Here is a 24,193-nt window from a genome sequence, read left to right on the forward strand (position 1 = left end):
GCCTTGCATCTTTCTGGTTTTGGCTTTTTTGTGCCTTTTTTCTTTGCCAAGTAGTAATTCTTCCAGGAAAGAAAGGAAAGTCCTGCTCAATATGTACAGCTGTAGATTAATGTGTTCCATGGAAATAATCTTTAAATAATTGTCTGAATGTCACAAAGTTATTTCTCAAGTATATGTAAGTCATTACTTTTGTGGCTTTTGCATTTCAGTTTGTAATCAAATTAGGGAATTTACTATCATAAAATAATTATCTATTTCAATAGCTTTAAAACGAGATCAGACAAATTCTTGTAGGATAAAGCTATCAATGGCTACTAATCTTTATGGCTGTATGTTACCGCTGTATTACTGGAAGTATGTCATCTGTTAGGAAACACAAATGGGATTGTGCTGTTGCACTTATAGAATAATGGAGTTGGAAGGGGCCTATAAGGCCATTGAGTCCCAACTCCAGCTCAATGCAGGAATCCAAATTAAATTACACCTGACAGATGACTGTCTAACTTTCTTGAGATTCAATTGAAATTGGCTTCCTTTAACTTGAGACCATTTTTAAGTGCCCTGCACTCTGGAATGACAAGAGAACAGGTCTTGCTTCTCTTCTAAATCAGTGGTTCTTAACATTTTTGAAAGAAATGTCCCCTTGAGCCATTGAGGAAGTTATCAGCAGCGGTGGCAGCGCAGCACCGCCATGGGGAGGGGGGTGATGATAACTTCCTCAATGGTGGTGGCGGTCCGTTAGCTCCATTGCCACCATATTACCCCCTTCTGTTCCTTTGCCCCCGTATCTCCCCTTTTTGTTCCATCACCTCCCTGAAAAACTAAATCGCCCCCTAGGGGGGCAGTATCACCCAGGTTAAGAACCTCTGTTCTAAATGACAGTCTTACAAATATTTGAAGAGTACCATCATATCTCTTCTCAGTCATATTTTCTGAAGGCTAAACATGTTTGGATCTCTCTGTCTTTCCTCATAGGCTTGGTTTCCAGTCCCCTGATCATCCTTTTTGCCCTCTTCTGAACTTGCTCTGGTTGGTCTGCATCTTTTTAAAGTGTTGTGTCCAGAACTGGACTTAGTAATCTAGGTGAAGCATAACCAGTGCCAAATAGAGAGGAACTAGTACTTCACATGATTTGGAGACTATATAGTCGTGCCTCGCTTAATGATTGCCTCGTTTAATGAGGAAATCACTACAGTGGTGCCTCGCACAGTGAGGTTAATCCGTTCCGGATTAACCCTCGCTGTGTGAAAGCATCGTTGAATGGGGCAAGAAAACCAATTGGAACGCATTAAACAGTGTTTAATGCGTTCCAGTTGGGCTGAATACTCACCGTTCAACGATGCTTCCGGGCGGCTGGCAGCCATTTTCGCACCCTCCCCTCGCTGAACGAGGGCGTGAAAATGGCTGTGATCAGCTGTCCGGCGGGTCCAAAATGGCCGCCGGAACAGCCGAAATGGCCGGCCGCAGCATTTTTGCGCCCTTGGTAAGCGAGGGGAGGGCGTGAAAACACTGCGCGTGGCCATTTTGGTGTTGCGCGGCGGCCATTTTGGACCTGCTGATCGGCGGGTCGCAAAGCGAAGGTCTGTAAGTGAACCACTTACCGACCTTCGCTCTGTGAATTGTACCCTGTGTAGGTGCCGTTTTATCGCAAAACCGGCACCATTGCGCGGATTTGTCGCTCTACGGAGCGACCGTTCTGCGAGGCACCACTGTATATGATTAGGTTTTTTGCGATCACTTTTGCAATTGCAAAACTGTGTTTTAAATGGGGTTTTTTTCCATTTAACGATTATCAGTTCCCTGCTTCGGGAACCGATCTTCGCTTTATGATGATCAGCAAACAGCTGATCGTTGGGTTTTAAAATGGCCACCGGCTGAAGAAAATGCCCCCCCCCGCTGTTTTCTAGGACGGATTCCTCGCTTTACATGCACCGAAAATTGCTGCCGTCTGGAGCATCTTCGCTGGACGAGCAGGTATTCAGCCCATTGGAATGCATTGAATGGTTTTCAATGCGTTTCAGTGGTTTTTTTCCGTTACGTTTGACAATGTTTTCACTCTATAGCGATTTCGCTGGAACGAATTAACATCGTCAAGCGAGGCACCACCGTAATTCTGTTTATGCAGAATAGCATAAACCTTTTTTGCAGCTACATCACACTGTTCTCATATTCAGCTTGTGGTCTACAGCAATTCCAAGATGCTTCTCGCATGCAGTATTGCTGAGCCAAGTATCCCCCACTACATTTGGTTTCTGTTTTCTAGGTGTAGAACTTCGTACATATCCCAGTTAAATTTCATTCTGTTGTTTTTAACCCATGCTGGAGCCTATCAAGATTTTTTTGAATGTTGTTTCTGTCTTCCAGAATATTAGCTAATCCACCCAATTTCATGTCATCTGGAAGTCCCATAAGCATTCCCTGCACCCATTCATCCAAATCTCAATAAAATGTTGAAGAACACTGAGCCCAGGAGTGAGCCTTACGGTACCCCACTCATTACCTCCTTCCAGATTGAGAAGAAGCCATTGATAATCAGTGATCACTCTCATGATTGCATAACCAACTGTGTATCCACCTGATATTTGTTTGAGCCAGTTCCTGCCTAGTTAGCTTGCACTTTGTCAGCTTTGCTGAAGTCAAGATATATCTATACAGTATCTCGACTTACGAACTTAATCCGTATAGGAAGGCAGTTAAGTCGAAAAGTTCTTAGGTTGAATCTGCATTTCCCATAGAAATGCATTGAAAACCATTAATCTGTATCTGCTCTTTTCCGTCCATAGAAACTAATGGGAAGCTGCTATTATGCCTTCTGCCACTAGAGGGGGATATTTTTTTCTTTTTTTCCCTTAGGTTCAGGAAACAGAGGAAGGCAGGAAACAGTTTGCAAAGCACTTTATAAATCTTTTTTTCAATGAAGCCAATTTTAAATCATGTTTTAAAGCATGTTGTGCTGATTTTTTCAGCACAAAGACACACAGGCAGGCTTTTTAGGTGCTGAGCAAGCCTCCAAAAGCCTCTTCAGAGCCAGCCGATCAGCTGATAGGTGGGGAGAGCACAAAATGGCTGCCAGGCTCCCTTCTGGTTGTCGGCTTTTAGCTGTTTCCTGCTCTTTTTCCTGCTGTTTGGGGGCTACCAAGGCCGGGTAAGTGGCTTTTAAAATTTATTTTTAAGTTTCTGACCCTTTCCCCCCCTCCAGAAGCCTCTAAGGGGAGGGAGGGGGACTTTTTTTCTGTTCGTAACTCAAGGGAAGTTCGTATGTCAAGTCCTTATTTCCCCTTTCGGGTGGTGTGAAGGAGTAGGACCAAGTGTGCCGTCCTCAGAAGAAGAGAGCCCGAAAGAAGAGAGTGGCTGTGCAGAAGGGATTTTGGTAGAGATAGAATGTGAGGAGGAGCCACAAAGGAGACCTACTGAAGTGTGCCTGGTTGATGAGGGAGGAGCCGAAATGGACCTGATCATGTGGGAGGAGGTGAAAGGGGAAGGATCAAATGAGCGGGAATTCAGTTGGCTGGGGGAAGGCGAGCTGGGCAGAGGCACTAATAGAGGGGTGCAGACTGACTGGCTAACAGACGCGAGGAGCCAGGCGGACTTGGCTCAAGGCTTTCCAAGTCTAAAGAAAGAAGGAGGACTGTTGCCGGAGCCTTCTTTACCTAGCGGACGCGGTAGGGCATATGAGCCCTTAGAATGGAGGGTCTCGGTTTTCCCGGTGGGCTATCATGGTGGGGGCCGGAGAGTTATCCGCCCGGGCCCCGAATTCCAACAGAAGCCTCCAGAGGGGGATTGGGCCCGCCATCCCTGTTGTGGGACCATATGTGCCGTGCGGAGTGCGCCCCTAAGACCGTTGACGGACCGCGAACGATTCGGCCCGGCCCCTTGGTAGGGGAAGAGATAAACCCACCAGTTGTTAGACCAAAAAGATATACCTTGTTAACAGATGAAGTGTTGAAGGATCCGTTTGATCCGGTGGAATTGAGTGTGCACGCAAATAAAGTTGTTGTTTCACAAGAATCGGATTTGCCTCCGCGCCTTTTTCCCGCCTTTACTACGCAACACCCCCCCCGGCCAAAGACGAACCTTGTCACAGGTGGGTTCGTAAGTTGAATTGTTCGTAAGTAGGGTCGTTCGTAAGTCGAGACCCCACTGTAGCATGCTCACTGTCTGCCGATCAGATTCTCAGATTTGATTCTCACCGATCAAAAAAAAAAAAAAAAAAAAAGATTGATTAGCCCGGCAGGATATGTTCTTGACAAATCCATGTTGGCCTCTAGTTATTACTGCATTGTTTTCAAGTTGCATGCCGAGTACTGCACAATCTGCTCTAGAATTTTCCTTGGGATTGATGTTAGGCTGTCAGGTCTGTAGTTCTGCCCTTTTTGAAGAGAGACATTAGCATTCCTCCGGGCTTTGCGCAAGTGTCTGCTTGGTCACTGGGAGCAGAATGCTGAACTAAGTAGACCTTTGGTTTGATGCGATAGACCTATTCTTACAAATGTGCAGGGCTTGAAAATTTTTAGAATGTCTCACCAGTCAGTCAAAAATTTCACCAGTCAGTATGACCAAACTATAGCCTTGCAATTTATTGGGATTGTGAATCACTGATTTATACCCTCAGACTTGGGTTGCTTTATTACCTGTGTGCCTGTGGGGTCATGAAGCTTGTATTTTGAATGCCTTTCTTTTGAATGTTTTCAGCAAAAATAAAACTGAAAGCAAAAGCATCCGGCTTCTTAAGGAGGCACGGTTCTCTCCCATCCCAGGATGTGTCCTCATTCAGTTGAAATAGGGAGCAAGGAATCTTCATATTCTCCAGCATGGGACTACTCTAGATTCCCCTGCAGAGCTATATCTCTGTGTACCGCTCAAACTCTCTTCTCATGAGAAGAGGGCAGTTTTCCTTTTGCAATAGGAGGGGGAGGGGAGGACTGCAGGATTAGAGAGAGAGATTGAGAGAGAGAGAGAGAGAGAGAGACAGGTGGAGGGGAAGGAGGCAGGGAGGGAGGGTGCTTTGCCTTGTCGAGCAGCATTTTTCACTCGTCGTGGACGAGTGCATTTTTCAAGCCCTGCAAATGTGGGTGGTACTAGATTCCCCCCAATGCTTAATTTGCAGTTTCTGTTAACAAATAAATGTTTTTTTCAGAATGTTTGAATTAAAACTAAAATTGTTTTGAAGATGGAACACATAGAAGTAATAGCTACAAGCTATACTTTGTTGTGTGGATACTTGTAAGTTAGGCAGAGCTTTCTTTTGCAATCTTCCTGTGTTTCGTTTGACCAACATGCCTTCCTTATGTTCTGCCACATTTGCATCCAGAAGACAAAAATACGTTTTTACTACAGTACTTTTTTTGGTGGCATCCATCCGGTTTAAGCAATCAAGCAATCCATCTAATACACAGTCAGTTGCTTCTGTTCTCCAAGCTGTAACTTGAGCAGTTAGACTATCTCTTCTTAATTTTGATGAAATAGTAAAAATTAAAATTCTATATATAATACAATCACTTTTTCAAAACTGCTTGTCTCCATTCATGAAGCTTCCCACCTGTGCCTCATTCTTCTCTTTAGTTCGTTGGTTTTCATCATAATAGCATAATGTTGATCTCTGGTAAGTATTTATCATCTTCTTTTCTATTGTGTCTTCCATATATTTCCTTCATTTCATTCTTATCTATAATTTTGTCAGCTAAGTAAACAAATCTAGATTATAAAAAACATTGATGTTACAGACGTGGGAGAAATCCTGTCAAAATATTGAGATAGTTTCTGGATGTTCTTTGCAAACTAGTTAGGTTAATTTATGCCTATTGCAAATGATTGCTGCATTACACTGAGGTGAATAAGGGTTAGTATTCTCTTTGACAGGATGAAAGCCAGCAGTATTAGAGAAGAATTGTAATATACATCTGTAGTATTAGGAGAACTGAAGCCTAAATGTGGAGCACAATGCTTACAGCTTACTAATTGGACTCTTTCCATGCTCAAGGTTGTGCCTGCTTTCCAGCAGATAATTTACTACATGCAGAATTCATCATTTGGTTGAGAGTATGAATGCAACCCCTTTGCTGTTGAATCCCAGATTAAGAATAGTATCAAATGCATAGAAAACCATCAGTAGGATAGTTGATGGATGGTTGAGAGATAATTCCTTTCCTTTTGAAGATTGAAGAGTATAACTGTTTCATAGAGGGCTACTTGATCATAGAGCTTCATGCCACTATCTAGCTTGTTGATGGCTGCACATATCAACTATATATCACAGATTGATTGGTCTCATTAGCTTGTGAGCAGTTAGTGGTTAATTGAAAAGTAGGTTTAGTGTTTATTCAGACCTTACTTGTTGCTGAGCAGAAAATTGATTTTGACAGCACCTGTCTAGCATGAATATCCATTTCCTGTTACACTAGGACCCACCTATCCATGGGAACAGTATCAATGAATTCACTTATCCACTGCCAGAAAATATTAAATAATTTTTAAAAAGCAGAAATACATATATATCTTTCCATTGTGTTTTTACCAGTACCAGCCACTAGAGGGAGCCAGAGACCATGCTAATATAGTATTTGTTATTTCTTAGTTTTTCAGCATCTGCAATGGGGGCTTGGAGCATCCATGGATACCTTGATCCTACTGTATTTCTAGATTTGGCATGGGAACCTAGCAGGACTGCTGCATTGTTTTCAAACTCTTTTAAGATGTTAAGGTTATTAATTTCTCCTCCTTTGATTGCTCCATAAAATGACACTAGATCTTCAATGTTTTAAATGTGCAAAGGCTATAAAGTAGCAGTTGGATTTATTGAACAAGCACATGTCTGCACAAATGATACAGCTCTGGGTATTGGGTAGTCCACTAACCTCAGGATTCCCACATGTGGCCTAGTGATTTGTAAGTATTAGGTTGTGTGAAGTGTGGCAAAATAGTCCAGAAAACATGTAAAGTCTTTGTCTTTGCTGAAAAGAAATATGTAACTATAGCGTGCATCTTTTTAAACCGTACATATGATTTAAACCGTTGTCTCCATTCCTGAGGCCTACTGCTGGGTTAGATAGCAGCCACATCTTAAGTTGATTCCTCTGTGGCTATAAATAGTTGGTGAGTCATAGACAACTGCTCCCCAGGTTAAGTGTCTGTCAGCTGTAGACCTTTCTTTCTGTCATCTAGTTTTCAGTAATCTTAATACCAAGCTTTCAATATCATGGTAAAAAAAAAAAAAAACTACACACATCACTATCTTTAAAACCCAATTAAAAACATGGTTGTTCGTCCAGGCCTTCCCTCCAGCCAATTCTTGATTTTTTTTCTTCTTACTTTTCCCTATTCTTTATTTTATTATTATGTATTATTATGTATTTGTCTGTGTTTTTATTGTCTGATTTTATATTGGAAGCCGCCTAGAATGGTCCGGTGGTCCAGATAGGCGGGGTGTGAATCAAATAAATAAATAGATAAATAAAATAAATATCTGAGTGCTCTTTTTGTTATTGTTCATCTTACCGCCAAAGTCTAAGATCCTCTGTCATTACTACAGATGTATATCTGGCACATACTATTCGTTTTCTTTGCTTTGTAACCCAAACTGATAAAATGTCATCTCTCTCTCTCTCTCTCTCTCTCTCTCTCATCTCATCTCATCTCATCTCATCTCATAAAGATCAGGCTTTTCCAAAAATGACAGCTTATAGATATTAATAAAACCACTCAGCTAGAAACCTAGCAGTGTTTTTAAGATATTCAGCTTTAAAAACCTTAATCTCTTAAAGTAAGCAATTACAACCAGAGGTGGTATTAATTATATGATTTGACATTTAATATATTGAAAACAATTTTGAGAAATTGAAACTACGAAAATGTACTATAAATTCTCCAAAGTTTTCACACGTTGTTTGAATAATAAAAAAATCTTCTCTTAGAATTGAATATTAACACGGTCTGATAAAGAATGATAAATTGAGCCTTTATTTGAAATCTGGATTTTCTTATTTGTCTCTCAAAATGCAGAACTTATTTTAATCCATTCTCTTGAGCAAGCAAGTGACTTAGGATGAGGATCAGTAATAAAGAAATATGAATTAAAGGGTACAAGCCAAGATATTAAAAGCCAATCCGCAAATATAAAGTTAATGTGTTTCATGATTTGGTAGACACCAACAAAAGCTGATTTGTAGGAAGGTCTACAATTATGTAAAACACTTTTATTTTGGGATTTTTCCAAATGTATTATGGACTATTCAAATAGGAATTTTGTGAGTTTTAGTGTCTTTTATAATTATGGGCAATTGCAAAGCAAATGAGAAAGGAAACCATACAAACTGTATGGGATGTGCATAAGGATGTACAGTGGTGCCCCACATAGCGACGTTAATCCTTTCCAGGATTAACATCGCTATCCGGAATGTAAACCCCCATAGGAACGCATTAAACTCCATTTAATGCTTTCCTATGGGGGGAAAACTCACCGGTAAGCGAAGATTCCCCATCCGGCCCCCATTTTCGCCGCCTTGGTAAGCGAGGGCAGGGCGCGAAAATGCTGCGGGCGGACATTTTCTTGATGTGGCGGACATTTTGGAACTGCCGATCAGCTGTTTCCAAAACATCGCAATGTGATTGTAAAAACGATCGAAAAATCCGCATCGCTATGCGGATTCATCGTTAAACAGTGTGCTCGTTAAGCGAGGCACCACTGTAATTGTTTAGGTGATAAGGAGATAACTCAGAGATAACACTAGATTTTAGTGAGAATATACAAGGGGGTGCTGATGTATTGAGCCTTTCCCAGAAAAAAATGAGCTAGGAAGCTATAAATTGCAGGGCGTATTGGCTAATTTGTTTGTATTCAGTGGTGCAAAAATCGACTACCTATGATTTTAACTTTGATGTTCAGGTCCAAAGTGATGAAATGTACAAACTATGGGTGACAATGGCTGTTCATATGGAACAGTTAAACGTTGGGTTGTCAATTTTAAAACTGGTCATTTCGGTGTTGAATGTGAGAAACCCAGTGGAAGGCCTGTTTCTGTTTCTGTGCCTGCAAATGTGAAAGCCATCCATGACATGATCATGGAGGACTGCCGAATATCAGCCAAAAGTATTGCTATATATCTGAGAATATCACATGAGAGAGTTGGAAATGAGAAAGCTGGCAGCAAAGTAGATCCCCAAACTGAACAAAAGAGAAAATATGTGGAGTCATTGGTGGCTGACTTGGAACATTTTGCAAGAAATCAGTCAGATTTCTTGGGCAAACTGGTAACTGGTGATGAGACATGGATCTACTGTTAAGATCCTGAGACAAAGGAACAGTCTAAGGAATGGAGGCACTGTGGTTCCCCCAGGCCAAAGAAGTTCAGAGTGCAGAGGTCGGCGCAGAAGCAAATGGCAACAGTTTTTTGGGATAAGAAGGGAGTTCTGCTGGTGGACTGCCTCCAACAGGGTTCAACCATCAATGCAAAATATTACTGTGCTTTATCGATGAAGCTGAGGCAAAACATCAAGGAAAGCTATCCAAAGGTGTCATCCTGTTGCATGACAACGCCTGATTACACACTGCAGGTGAAACAGTGGCAAAACTGACGTCCTTAGGCTTTCAAGTGATGTGCTATCCACCCTATTCTCCCAACCTGGCTCCTTCTGACTATTATGTGCTCCCCAAACTCAAAAAACACCTAAAGGGACAATGATTTGGGAGTGTCCTGGAGGCAACTAATGCTGCAAATGAGTGGTTACACCAGCAGTTGGAAGAATTTTATTCTCGTATCTTTTGTGTGACATAGAATAGTAACTAGGAATTTTATTTTGTTTTACTTAGCATCTCTTAGTTCAGTGTTTCCCATCCTGGGAGTTGTGATCCTCAAGGAAGCTCTTGAAGTGTTTTCTGAGGGGTTGTGTTGCAGCCAGTGTTCCCTCTGATTGTCATCCCTGCTGCGTGGTGCATAGGGGGCAGGGTTTCATCTGAAACCTGGAAGTAAACATTGACCCTCCTGACTGCTGCTGCATGGCACCAGTGGAGGTCTGCACGGCCGCATGCATTTTAGAGGAAACATTGGTTGTAGCCCTTGTTAAATAATTTCTTCCTTGACCTTTTGAAGCAGAGTGGTAAACTTAGTGTGTATGTAAGAGAAACAGACCATTGAGGAGGGAAAGAAGGCTCAGGTTTCTCAGAATTGATGACTTTACCCCATTAAAAATACCTTTTCATGCAAATATGGTAGGGAAGTCTCAGGTTTCCTGGCTATTTTAAAAGGAGGTAACACCTGGAAAAAAGTTAGGAACCACTACTTTAGTTTGAGTAGAGTTTTTATGCATGATGTTTGTGTGTAATAGCTCTGATTTTTTACTTCCAATTTTATTATTGGTATATGTTTAAATAAGAAAAGACACAGCTGAAGCTGCAACACTGACATTTCAGTTTTTAGTAGCTGTGAAGCAGAACTCCAGGGAATATGGCACCAGTGCCTCTGTCTTGAAGACCGGTTTGCTTGGGAAAAGGTAATGAGGATAGAAAAGGAAAAGGTGCAAAGGAAGCCACATTTATTTGTTTTACAGTTAGTTTAAGGTTGTAGGAATTACCGATAAGGTGGATCTCAGTTTCTTGTTAATAAGCAGAGTTTCGTAGTTAAAGCCAGCCTTATTAGAAACAGTGTGTTTAAGTTGCCACTTCATGGATCTGTGATTTTAAAAATGAATAAAACATTTGCTGCTTTCTCTGAGTTTGTGGATATTTAATGATATAGTTAAGCACAGCTCAGTGTCTTTCTGGAAAGTAAGGTACGTAAAGATAAAGATTCCCCTTGACAATTTGTCCAGTCGTATCCGACTCTAGGGGGCGGTACTCATCTCCGTTTCCAACCCATAGAGCTAACGTTTGTCCGAAGAAAATCTTCTGTGGTCATGTGGCCAGCACAACTAGACACGGAACGCTGTTACCTTCCCACCGGGGTGGTACCTATTTATCTACTCGTATATTTTTGCATTTTCCATGCTTTCGAAACGCTAGGTTGGCAGGAGCTGGGACAAGCGATGCGGGCTCACTCCGTTGCATGGATTTGATCTTATGACTGCAGGTCTTCTGACCTTGCAGCACAGAGGCTTCTGCGGTTTAACCCACAGCCCCACCACGTCCTTTTTTGTGAAAATTAGGACGTGGTAAACATTATCAATAGTAAGCAAAAATGCACATTTACCATTTATAAAATTACTTTTCGCTCCATAAGACGCACCTTTCCATAAGACGCACCAATTTTTTAGGAGAAGAAAACAGGAAAATATAATCTGTTTTCTTCGCTCCGTAAGACGCACAGACTTCCCACCCCCCTGTTTTGTGGGAAAAAAGTGTGTCTTATGGTGTGAAAAATACGGTAACATAGGTGTCAGATGTTAAAATCACAGAAAAAATGGAGTTGGAAAGGGCTTATAAGGCCTTCAAGTCCAACCCCAACCTGTATCAGGTTGGGGAAACTGGCCTTGCAGATGTTGGACTAAAGTGCTTGTCAGCCCATGGGCAGTGGTAAAGGCTAGTGAAAGCTGGAGTCCATGAACATTTGGAAGACCATTATTCCTGAACCTTATAGTATGCATCCTAGATACCTTTGCAGAATTTTCATTGTTTTTTAAAATTATGGTAATGCTTTGCCTAGGTGAAATGTCAAGTGATTAGACAAATCTCAAGAGTTTGTTTGTTTGTTTGTTTATTATTTATTTATTTGATTTATACCCCACCCATCTAGCCTAAAAGGCCACTGTAGGCGGTTTATAAAAACAGTTGATCATTTTTAGACATAGATTGCTATTCAAAATATAATTTTCTTTTCTAATATTAAATATGAAGTCATTAATTAATACTGTGTAATGAATAGAAGGTTTGCATTGTGACAAAGGGTCCTTGGATTATGACTATGGGGAGGAGATGTAAAGGTAGTGAACAAATGAAGGTGGACTTCATTTAAAGGTATATTGCATTTGGAAAGAAGGAATCATGCTAGCAGAAGCCCATGTTGCTCCTAAGAAAAGGAGTTGTATCTGCCTTAACAGAATAGAGACCAGAAGAAGCCACAGTCAGTAGACTAAACTAACCTCTTCACAAATACAGGAGATTCAGTTCCTCAAAATGTAAAAGTTCTGACTAAGAGCCTTTCTTCTCAAGATAAATGAAGCTAGTCTGGCAGGTTTCTTCTTTGACTATAAAAGTTTAGATTAATTACATCTCCTAGTGTTGATCCCAGCTACTCAGCAGTTCTTAAGTAATCTGAACCTTTGCAAGCCATCAACACCGTTGCCTTTGAAAAATAGCTCATGTTTGGAAGGCATCTGACAATCGGAGTACAGTACATGGAATAATTCTGTATGTGTGTATGGTTTTTTTTAACCAGCTAAGGTATTTGTCTCTTCTCTGTGATAACTTTTACCATTTGAATCTATGTATACTGCTCCAATTCCACTGGAAACAATGTGCTGTCCAAATAGAATAAATTTTATATAGACCAAAAATATGGGTTATTGTGATAAATATGGGAATTTTACTAAACTTTCATGAATATTAAAAATAATATTAAGTATACTGTGTTTCTGTCTGTTGTCCATATATCTATGAGAAATTTTCATATATAGTTACACTTGCACTTTGACTTGCCTTTCATTTACAGGTTTTGGCTAGATCCAGTGGGGCACATTCACTGATGCAATTGGTTCTGTCTATAGAATCCGGGGGGGGGGCGGGGAGTAGTCCCTTCCCACTGCAGCTGCCTGAGTACCCAAAACATGCTCTGAAAGCTGGGAAAGTGCTCTAGAGGTGTTTTTCCAGTGCCATCAATGGCTGTTGTGGAAAGGAGAGGAGAAATAACATTACCAGAGAAATGGTACATCTAGGTTTTTGTATTTAATGTCATTTCTTATCATGAATTAAATTCTTAGTTGCAAGTAATTTCCTGGGGAAATTCGCTGTATGACTAATGCCTGTTAATAGTTTACTAATAACTAAAGATCTTTGTGAACATAGAGTGCTTAAAACCTGGGAAAATATAGTCGAAAGAATACCTCTGAATTGTTAGAGGCTCTCTGAATCATCTGTAAGGATGCACTTTTTAAATTTTTACTTTCTTTCCCCAGGGAAATGAGGCAAGCTATCCACTGGAAATGTGCTCGCACTGTAAGTTCACAGTTCAGTTATATTAATATATGTTTGAATGCATTATAAAGATCAGTGAAACATCTTTAAAAGGCTGTATTTATTATTTCATATTTGCAAAGGATATAATCATACATGTATGTATTCCTACACAAAAACATGCTTAAATTGTCACATGTCTCTTAAGTAAATACACAGAATATTTACAGCAAAGACTATCTAATTCATTAAAAGTATCTGCACTGCTTTTTTCTGCTGAAAGCTACATCTCCTTAATACGCCATGTGTCATACTGGCCATTTAGAATTTAAAATGAACATGAATAGGCTGGGTAAGACATTTCTATACTTATTTGCTAACAAATGAGCAGGAATTGAGATTAAGCAACACCAAATGAAATCCAGTAATGTTAAATTATTGCTGATTCAGCACACAAGTATGGAACAGACCCTAAGCTCCAGCTGTCAGTACTGTTTTGGAAAAAAGTACTGTATTTCTTTTGGAAAAAAGTTGAAGAAAACATGTACAGTTTCTTTAAAGCCCCTGAAAGCTTAAAATCATTCTGGATCGGACTAAAAGATTCTGTTCCTAAAAAGATTCTGCTCCGAAAAGATTCTGTTCCAGCATTCTTTTCCTATATTGTCCAGATCCACACTACTACCTACAGTTGCTGAAGTGATTAGAAGCACCCCTCTGAGTTTCATGAAGATGGCAGGATACAAATGTGGCTCAATAAGAGAATACCTTGCTTCCCCCAACCCCACTCCCAGTCTTTGTTAACAGGGCCCCAACCCCTTTAATTATCCTCCACCAGGATTAATTTTCACAATATTCTGCTTGAAAATGTATAAACAATTATGTATTTTCAGTTTGTCAGTTTTTACCAAATGGCTGAAATAATGTTGGTTTAATGTGTAAGCCTTGCAACACTGATGACATTGACTGAGTCTTGTTTTGTTTTTTTAATTAAAGCATTGCCACTGCCCCCCACCCCACACAAGGTGTGGAGGCTCACATGAAAGCTGTTGGGGGCCTTGGGATAAGATTGTGGGGAAGAGTGTTTCTGAAAATTGCTGCTGGTGGAATGATTTTATTGGTGTCAGCAATGCTTTTTAATTTTCTTTTTAAAATGGTATTAAACAAATCATACAAACAAAAACATCTAATGAAACACAACAACAAAAATTAGACAATTCCTGCTCCTCTCCACTGGGACAATTGTATTAGCATAGAATGGTTATAGTGACCTATAATAATGTAAGCCATCTTATGCCCTTTTTAAGGAGAAAGGCAGGGTAAAATATTTTAAATAAATAAAGCGAGAGATTCTATGCTTGTTATCTCTTGTATCATGTCCTGTGGAAAAAGTAAGTAATTTGATTAGTTGTGTTTAAAGCTTTTTGCATGTAAAATACTATATACTCTTAAGCAGCATGTAATTTGTATCTGTCAGACAAACTATAGTGATATACGTATCTCTTGCAAAATAAAATTGTTGTATACAAAATGTTTCTGAGAATGTTTTTTAATTATCTCTCTTCTCTATCTGTTCCTTTTCTTTAGTTGATGCGGATGAGATTAAGCGATTGGGAAAGAGGTTTAAAAAGCTTGATTTAGATAACTCTGGTTCGTTGAGTGTGGAAGAATTTATGTCTCTGCCTGAGTTACAACAGAATCCATTGGTACAACGAGTAATAGATATATTTGATACAGATGGAAATGGAGAGGTAGACTTCAAAGGTAAGGAATTTTCTCTGGAGGACATCTCTTAGTATGTGTAAGCAGTGTATTCTTACCTGGCTTTCTTAACTAGTACAATAGAAATTAGCTTTTTCTTCTTTAGCTATAATCTTAAGCAGTGACTATAATGAATAGATATATATATATTCATTTTCCATTTGGGGGTCTTGACTTAAGAACGGCTTGAGTTAAGAACATTTTGACTTAAGAACCACTCTCATAGGAAAATATTGACTTGACTTACATACTTAGATTTGAGTTAAGAACTAAAAAAAACCCACGTGGGAGGCAGGGAAAGTGCAAAATTTGAACTTTCAGTTAACTGTTGGCCAGTGAAAAGGGTGCCTGTCTGCTTCCTCACTCCTCCCAGTGTTTAGAGAGTGGATTGGGAGTCTTCAGACTGCCTGGTACTGCCTGGACTGTATTTTCCCTGCCTTCCCTGAACCTTTCTTGACCTAAGAAAAAAAGAAACAAAATATCCCCCTCTAGTGGTCGAAGGCGGAATAGCAGCTTCCCATTAGTTTCTATGGACGGAAAAGAGCAGATACAGATCAAATGGTTTTCAATGCATTCCTATGGGAAATGCAGATTTGACCTGAGAACTTTTTGACTTGAGAACCGCCTTCCAATATGGATTAAGTTCTCAAGTCAAGACCCCACTGTATGATTTACACAGAGCTAAAAAGGAGGTAGAATGCTTAGTAAATCAGTTTACTATATTACTAAAATCTTTTTTTAATGAAATATATAAGAATGATGGGCTAATTTCACTTTTGTAGATACACCTTATCAGATATTTGAACATCAGTCAACTATAATCCCCCAAGGTCTTCCTGAAAGACATCATTTTTCAGCTGTACACACTGGTTATAGTAGATGATTTGTCATCTGATAGTATAGGGAATTAAGTAAAGTAATTGTTATGTGAGATTATTTCATTGGAGATCTAGCATGCCACTACAGCTGCAGTCCTGTAAATTATCCAAGAAATGAATCCTATTGACTTTATTTTTTACTAGATGTACAGTGGTGCCTCGCTTAATGAGTGCATCGTTTAAGGATGAATTCGCATAGCGATCCGTTTTTTTGGGAGCGCTAATGTGATCGCATTGCAATGTTTAGAATAGGAAAACATCGCATTGCGACTATCGGTAAGCGAAACGCTTACGATTTTCGCATTGCGATTTTCGCATTGCGATGTTTATTCCAACAGCTGATCGGCTGTTCCAAAATGGTCGCACACAGCGTTTTCGCACCCTGCCCTCGCTTATCGATGGCGTGAAAATGGTGGCGCTATGGAGGAACTTTGCCGAACGGTGAGTTTTGGCCCCATTGGAAGGCATTAAACAAAATTTAATGCGTTCCAATGGGTTTTTCCATTCCATTTAGCGATGTTTCCTCATAGCGACGGTTAATCCAGAACGGGGCATCACTGTACATAGAATTTGTTTGTCAAAAAGTGGACTTGGAGTGAGGTTGTTTAACTGTAATCAAGGCATTTGAAAAATAAATTTTGGCTTGCAATACTTCAGGCTTATTAAAAAAGAGTATGATTGATTTTTTTTCTTCAGTTATTTTCCAGTCCTAATGGTCACTTTTCCTTTAAATGGATATCACTTATAGATACCATATCTTAATTTATTAAATTAAAGATGTTTTCGCTGAAGATGGAGAAAAGTCTGTCTTGGTAGGCAAAATTGGTAATTTGGATCCACATCCTTAAGGAACTGACATGTGGCTATATAGTAATCTCTGCTGGGCACTGTTCGTCACTGCAGGATTGGGAGCATAAAGTTCAAAATATAATTATTGAATTAAGGCACTAAATTTTTATATTAAATTTAATGTAGTATGAATACCTGACTTTAACTAATTTAGCTTCAGAAATATAAATTAGCAGGCAGGGATGTTCTCTTCAGTGGGACAGATTTCACATCTACCCAATTTCTGAAAAACTTCCCTGTTCTATTTGCCCACCTAACACAGCAGAGTTCCCAGACTATTTGGACGCATTTTGTGGGGCTTTGAGGATTGGCAAGGATGGGAATCAGCTGCCTTACACTGACATATACTAGAATCCAACTCATTTTCTTTTTTCTTATATGAAAGCTTTTATTTTCCAGAGTCTTGTGAAGCTCTGAGGACCTTGCTAGAATGTTTCACAGGACGGGAGACACAGTGGTACATTGTGTAATCAAGATGGACCAGGATCCACATTAAGATTTCCTTCTGTAGAACACTAGCTCTACTTGATTGAAGAGCAAAGTGAGAAATGTTGGGAAATGTTCAGTAATACATGATTTTCTTACCTCTGTTTTGTAGAATTTATAGAAGGAGTCTCCCAATTCAGTGTCAAAGGCGACAAGGAACAGAAGTTGAGGTGTAAGTACTTAGTATTCTCATACCTTATAAATGTTTACAAATAGAAAGTTTTCTTTTTGTTTTCTATGAAACCATTAGCAATTTGTTTTGTATAATTATTATCTGAAAGTCTGTTCTAGAGTTACATTGGAAGAGCAATGACATAATTGACAACAGCAGATAACTGCTAATTAGCTACTCACTCCTTGGACTCCTTCTCATATGTCAGTTCCAGCCAATTGGTGTCTGATCAGGTAGCAGCTTATTAATTACTGGCAATTTACACTATTGCCCTTCAACAAGTGTAACCATGTAATACGGTTTTGGCCAATATTTTGACATGTCTTAAACCCAGACATTATACTTAATTATGTGAGGACTTCAAAATGTATATGCGCAGTTTAATGGAGTCTGCAGTGAAGTCTGTATTGGTTGTTGTGGCTCAGCGTGCTACTCCTCTCCTCTGAAGATGCTGGCCACAGAGACTGGTGAAATGTTAGGAAGAACAACCTTCACAACACGGCCAAAGAACCCGAAAAACCCACAACAACCATTAGATCCCGGCCATGAAAGCCTTTGCGGATACATTGAAGTCTGTATTCTTTGCCATACTTGCTCTCCTAGATTGAAAATAGTTTAGGGATATTTTCAGTTTGAAAGCACATCAGTAAGGAGTAGTTTTCCTCTCCTGGCCTGCTTTTATGTGATGAAATACTGTTCCCTTGGGTTAAGGGAAGGTGTGAATCACTCAAGCACACAAATGTTTCTCTCCATAATACTTTTAGGGTGGTTTTAATATTGACTGGACTTGTGGAAAATATTTTTTCTTTATTAACAATGCATTCTGGTTGTGCAAATCATAACATGCTTCATTAGAAATATAGCCTAAGTTCTTCTCATTCCTTTATCTTTCCTTTCCAAGGAAAATATAACAAAATAAAATCAGTCCTCAGAATTTTACTAAATGAGTGTAAGTCATTCCTTCAAATAATGGAAAAAGTTTCCCTATGTGTTGGCTCAATTCCTGCCTGGCAAAATATGGAATGGGCCTGGAAACATTACACAGAAAACTCATATTTGAAGAAATTGTTCTGGCTACTGAATTCTTCCTTACATTTTTTTTTCTTGCAGTTGCTTTCCGTATCTATGACATGGACAAAGACGGCTATATCTCCAACGGGGAGCTTTTCCAGGTTCTGAAGATGATGGTTGGGAACAATCTCAAAGATACTCAGCTGCAGCAAATTGTAGACAAAACCATAATAAATGCAGATAAAGATGGTGATGGAAGAATATCCTTTGAGGAGTTCTGTGCTGTAAGTATTTGTTTCAGGTGAAGTCTTGTCTTTTCTTTTGTTCATTCATTCATATTCACCTATTAAATGTTTTACCCCTGCAGTCAGGGTTGTTACTTCCCTTAAATTATCCTACTTAGCTCATTTTACTACAGTATTTATTTTTCCCCTCTTCAACATTTTTGGGTAGTTACCCAAACTCTTTACAGCTGTGTAGGAACCTGTGAAGCTCTGGATATTGTTGAACTTCAGTTCCTTTGAGCCTGAACCAACAAGGGCAGCGGTAGAAGCAAAGTGTTGGCTGTCCAGTAACTTCTGAAGGGAACCACCGATCCCCAGCTCATTTTACAGATTAACATTGCTTTTTTCCTGTTCCTTTTCTAAACTACTTTCTCCACTGCTCTCTGCCAATACTCCTCACCAACATATGAGCATTCTATGTATTTGTTTGTAACATAGCTTAGAAAGTATTCTGCTGTGACTGTTTCACAGAGATCTTGGGATTAAAACTGTTACCAAAAAAAAGCTATAAGTATAGTTGAACACCCAGTTTGAAGTAAAGTAAATTGCTCAAAGGAACAGGAGAAATAGCAAAGCTGTAATTGTATTTTCCATATTGTATTAACTGGATTGTAGGCTAATTTTGGCTACTTCTTTCAATTTGTTACCTGTCTTGTATGGAGTTTGCTCCCCATGGAAGAGACAATGTACAGTATCACATAGTTCTTCTGACAGAAAAACAATATATCAGTTTATCTAGCTGATAATAAGTTATGAACCAATGTTTTACTGTCATCCTAATACTCACAAAATAATATTCTTGCCTCAAAATTTCAGGTTGTAGGAGGCCTAGATATCCACAAAAAGATGGTGGTAGATGTGTGACTCTTTAGGACATCACCCAACACTTTTGCTTTCTTCTCCATCTCTGAAGATCTGCTCAAGACGTCCAGCAACGCTCTCTGTGTATTTAAATGGAAGTATTTTTCTCTGTGAAGCCACATTTTCCAACATGAGCCTCATGAAGCCAACTAAGTGTTATTGAACTTTTATTCTCTCAATAACTTAGGTGTAGCACTTTAAAGTCTGAAGGACAGCAAGATGGAAAGAGCATATCAGTGTGGTGGAGAAAGGGAAGGGAGTTGGCTTTTTAATTTATTTTTCTCATCTTTTATAACAAGAAAATATCTATCTATATATATGTGTGTATTTATATATAGATATATATGTAGCTTTCTATATGTAGTAGTTAGATGGGCTTTAATTTAATATACTTGATTCAGAAACAAACTAGAGTACAAAGTGCCAAGCAGAACATTAACAGTTTGATATATGGATATACATCTTTACTTTTATGTCACACAGTTTTATATATATATAGTAGAAGAATGTAAAGTTTTAAATGGTTGTTAGGTCAACTCTTTCCTTTTTCCTGTGACTTATTTCAGATATTTATATATTGACTGGCTGAGAGCATTGCTTCCTGTTAATGTACCTTAATTACATTTTTGTAAGGCAGGAAACTGAGTTTGTTTATATACCTGTTGATATATTACCAGAGACTGCATCTTTGCTTGATAGCTTTGAATACAATTCTACTTAATAGTATGACAAAATGTAATTTAATGTTAATGCCAATACCAGTCCTTGTGTGCGAATAGGTTTTGCTTATAGCCATTTAATGATTACACTTACTAAATGGATGCATTTGCACATAATATACTCTTACTAAACATCAGTTGTGTTCCATTAAGTAGAAATAAAACAGTTGAAAGCTTTTGTGTTTCTCAGCACTTCACTTAATTGACATTTTAGGGTTAACAAGATGACTGTGTAGGATTCCTATTGCACAGTGAGATAAAACCTCTCTTGCCATTAAGTTATGTTCCAACCATATAGATTCATATACGCATTTAATGTAGTAGTACAAGTTGCATAGAAAAACTGGTAATATTTTATATATGTGTATATAGGATTATTATGGGAAAAACATTAGCCTATGCCATATGGAAGGAGGAAAGCTTCATTATATTATCTAAATTTATACCTCTTATTCTTCTCCAGTGCTTCACTTGGAGATTTTTTTTTTCTAGATTTGTCCATATCATGACTTACAATGGATAGTAACTTGATGTGTGTGATATAAAAGTAGCGAGCCATGTTATACAACTTGATATCATCCCTTTCCTTTTCTGCAATGGTACTATTGGCTAGAAGAAAAAAAATAGATTTTTAGGATAGAATACCCTTTCCTGTATAACAGTTTTTCTATTTAAAATGCTTTTATAATTGGCAATGGAAAAGGCAGGTTGTATGAACTTAAATCAGTTGCCTGCCTGGCTGCCATAGCTGTTCCTTCAACTGAGTGCTGCACATCATGGGCTCTGTCTGTGAGAGAGAAATCCAGGTGCTTGGTGTCCTTGCATGACATGAAGTTTTGCATGTAGATCGATTTGAAATGTTCCTCTTGTTTACATGATTTGCATAATTTTAAAAAGATAATGTTGCCAAACTTTGGTAAATGTTAAAAACAGAGAAATCTCCACTACATGTAACTTTCTTCCTCTGGATCAGTACGTGGCTTATAATCCCAGCCAGTGGTTGTATCTGTTCCAGTGTCAACTGCCATGTGCTCTGCTTCAAGGGGGAACTAGTCTTTTGTGAATTTTTTGTACATAAGTATTTGTTATAAACATTTTAGCAAATGCTTTCTGTTTCTTAATTGCCTGTGCATATCCTGGCTGGCGTTATAGAAAATAGTGCTAACATTTACTTTCTTATGGGGGGGTGAGCTTTTTTTTAGGTTTTTTTTTTTTTTTTTAGTTTTTGTGTGGAAAATGGGTTATGTTGAATGTCTAGATCTTCCCCTGCATGCTACATCATACAATGTTGGAACTATAGGAACCTTCATAATGTATGAATAAAAAAATAAAATATTTGAACTTTACAGTAGTACTGTGATTAATTGCCTATTCACTGGAAATTTTATGTTGTAACTAGAACATTGCATATGAAAATGTACATATTTTAAAAAGTATTAGATGGTTAAAATGTTGGGTAGTGTACTTATAACTGACTACATGTGAAACTAAAACAATCCAGACGCAACCATTCTGATTGAAATAATATTTTTATCTCTACATAAAAGGTAAAGGTTCCCCTTGACAATTTTTGTCCAGTCATGTTAGACTCTAGGGGGTGGTGCTCATCCTCGTTTCCAAGCCACAGAGCCAGCATTTTGTCCGAAGACAATCTTCCGTGGTCACATGGCCAGTGCAAATTAGACATGGAACGCTGTTACCTTCCCACTGAGGTGGTCCCTATTAATCTACTCGCATTTGAATGCTTTCGAACCGCTAGGTTGATGGGAGCTGGGACAAGTGACGGGCGCTCACTCCGTCATGTGGATTCGATCTTACAACTGCTTGGTCTTCTGACCCTGCAGCAAAGGCTTCTGCGGTTTAGCCCACAGCGCCACCGTGTCCCATCTCTACATAATACTGCCTTAAATTTAAAGAACCTATAAACTGAAAGCATTTCTACCAGGATGTCAAATGGGGGGGGGGAGGAATTTATTTACTGTTTTGAATTACTAGCTTCAGATTTCCCACTCTTGACAACATCTTGGGGAATATATTAAGAGCTGGTGTTTGCATAGCAGTAATATGTGAAGATGGTATTAGAAGCCTGACCTCTTCCCTTATCCTATTAGTAATTCTTACATATGGTTTGCTTAAACAAGATACTTAGGAATTAATACAATATTAGCTTAACTATTACATCAAAGTGTGCTATTACTATTGATATTTACTACACTGTTGTATAGAATCCAGTGTCATGGAGGCAAATGTAAGTCTGTTTACAGGGCCTTCAGAAATATTTTTTTAAAGGGTGGGAGGTTTTATTCTTCCTGTTGGACAGTACACTATATGAAAACAGAAGTGTCAAATAAAAAGTGTATATATAAAAGGTATACATGTACAGTATATTCCATGCACCTAAATGTAAAAGAGCTGTTTATTATGTTGAAACATTCTTGTAAGATTTTTGTAGTAGGAAGAAGTCAGTCAGTCTAAACATCACTTCAAAGAATCCATTTATGCTGTCTTACAGCAGTTTACATTTTCTCTACACTTACCAGTAGAAAGGTAGATATAATGGCCAAAATCCATGCAGTTATTCTATCTCAAAATTATGACAGCTTCTTTTAATGGGAGCTATGTACAAAAGCATGTAAAAATGTGAGTAGATAGGTACCACCATGGTGGGAAGGTAACGATGTTCCACGTCTAGTTGTGCTGGCCACGTGACCACAGAAACTGTGTACAGACAAACACTGGATCTATAGCTTGGAAACGGGTATGAGCACCGTGCCCTAGAGTCAGACATGACTGGACTAAATGTCAAGGGGAATCTTTACCTATGTACCTTCTGTTTAAATATACACTTCTAATTTGAAAGCAGCTTTCCCCCCTCCTCCCCTGGCTTTGATCAGTGTTAGTGTGTTCAAGTGTTGAGAGAATTTTAAAAGTTAACTGTTAAGTGCTGTCTAGTCGGAAATGACTTACAGTGACCCTAAAAGGTTTTTTAAGGTGAAATATTTAAGGAGTGGTTTTACCAGTACATTCCCTCAATCAGTTTCCATGGCCAAGCGGGACTTCAAACTAGTCTGTAACTCTTATCTACTATACCACAGTGGGAACCAGAAGTTAACTATTCTGTGCCATTTTCATTGATCTTACTGAAGATTTTTCCCCTCTAATGGATAAACAAGCTAGCTGGATAGCTGAGTGAGTTAGGTATCTAGCAGCAGAGCCAGAGGTTGGGAGTTCAGTTCCCTTCACAGCCAGGCTGTGTGGCCTTGGGCAAGGTGCAGTTCCAGAATGCCAGGGTACGCTAAACCACTTGAGTACTCTGTACCCAGTGTGAAGGAGAAATAGAAAAGAGATGTGTGTGTGCCGTCCCCCCAAATAAGTTGCAAGAAGAGGGATTGAGAAAGGAGACAGAAGGATTGATTGTAAAGAGGAATGAGTAGAAAGAAGTAAAGGAAAAAGAATCGAAAGTGGAAGTTTGTTTGATAGGAAAGGGAAAGGAAGGTGAAGAGTTAACATTACTGGTATGGGAGGAGGATAAAAAGGAGGAGGAAGGGAGTATTCTTTGTACCGTGGAAAGGGATGAAAGAGGAAGGGGAATCTACTTATGGAAAGGTTTGTGAGTTATTGAAAGATTTCCCCAACCTGAAAGTAGGGGGATTACTACCTGATCCTGACCTGAAAAAGAAAGCAAAGATAACAGAAACGCAGGAATGGACAGCGATGGTTTTCCACAGAGGGCAAGGTCACTGGAGGAGGGTGATCAGACCCAATGCATCATTCAATCAACCCCCATGCAAGGGGGATTGGCCTTGACATCCCTGCTGCAGCACAATATGTGCCATGAGGAGCGCTCCGTTGAGGAAGCCAATGGACAAAGAATGATTCGGGCCAGCCCCACGATACTCTCCGAAGTTACCTTTTGAGTGAAACGGATGACAACTTTTTACCCACATCTGCTACCAAGAACGCACGTGGAGAAGTTAGCCCAGAAATCACACACTGCACAGCTTTAGAAACCCTGCTGTACAAGGTAATCACAATTTGTCTTCAATTTGACAAATGGAATCATTAGGCAAGTAAGC

The 24,193-nt window shown here is 39.2% G+C and overlaps 1 protein-coding gene across 2 annotated transcripts in view; it reads left to right on the forward strand.

The window, feature by feature from the left end:
* Positions 1–21,463, forward strand: part of PPP3R1 (protein phosphatase 3 regulatory subunit B, alpha) — a 61,651-nt gene extending 40,188 nt beyond the window's left edge. For both annotated transcript variants that reach the window (XM_020815878.3, XM_020815876.3), the window contains 5 exons: positions 13,102–13,141; positions 14,684–14,860; positions 17,183–17,242; positions 18,353–18,537; positions 19,354–21,463. In XM_020815878.3, the coding sequence (XP_020671537.1) occupies positions 13,102–13,141; positions 14,684–14,860; positions 17,183–17,242; positions 18,353–18,537; positions 19,354–19,401 (510 nt within the window). In that variant the 3' untranslated portion in view covers positions 19,402–21,463. The remainder of the gene's footprint in view (positions 1–13,101; positions 13,142–14,683; positions 14,861–17,182; positions 17,243–18,352; positions 18,538–19,353) is intronic.
* The last annotated feature ends 2,730 nt before the right edge of the window (positions 21,464–24,193 follow it).

This window comes from Pogona vitticeps, chromosome 1 (assembly GCF_051106095.1).
Source record: "Pogona vitticeps strain Pit_001003342236 chromosome 1, PviZW2.1, whole genome shotgun sequence".
Lineage (NCBI taxonomy): Eukaryota > Metazoa > Chordata > Lepidosauria > Squamata > Agamidae > Pogona > Pogona vitticeps.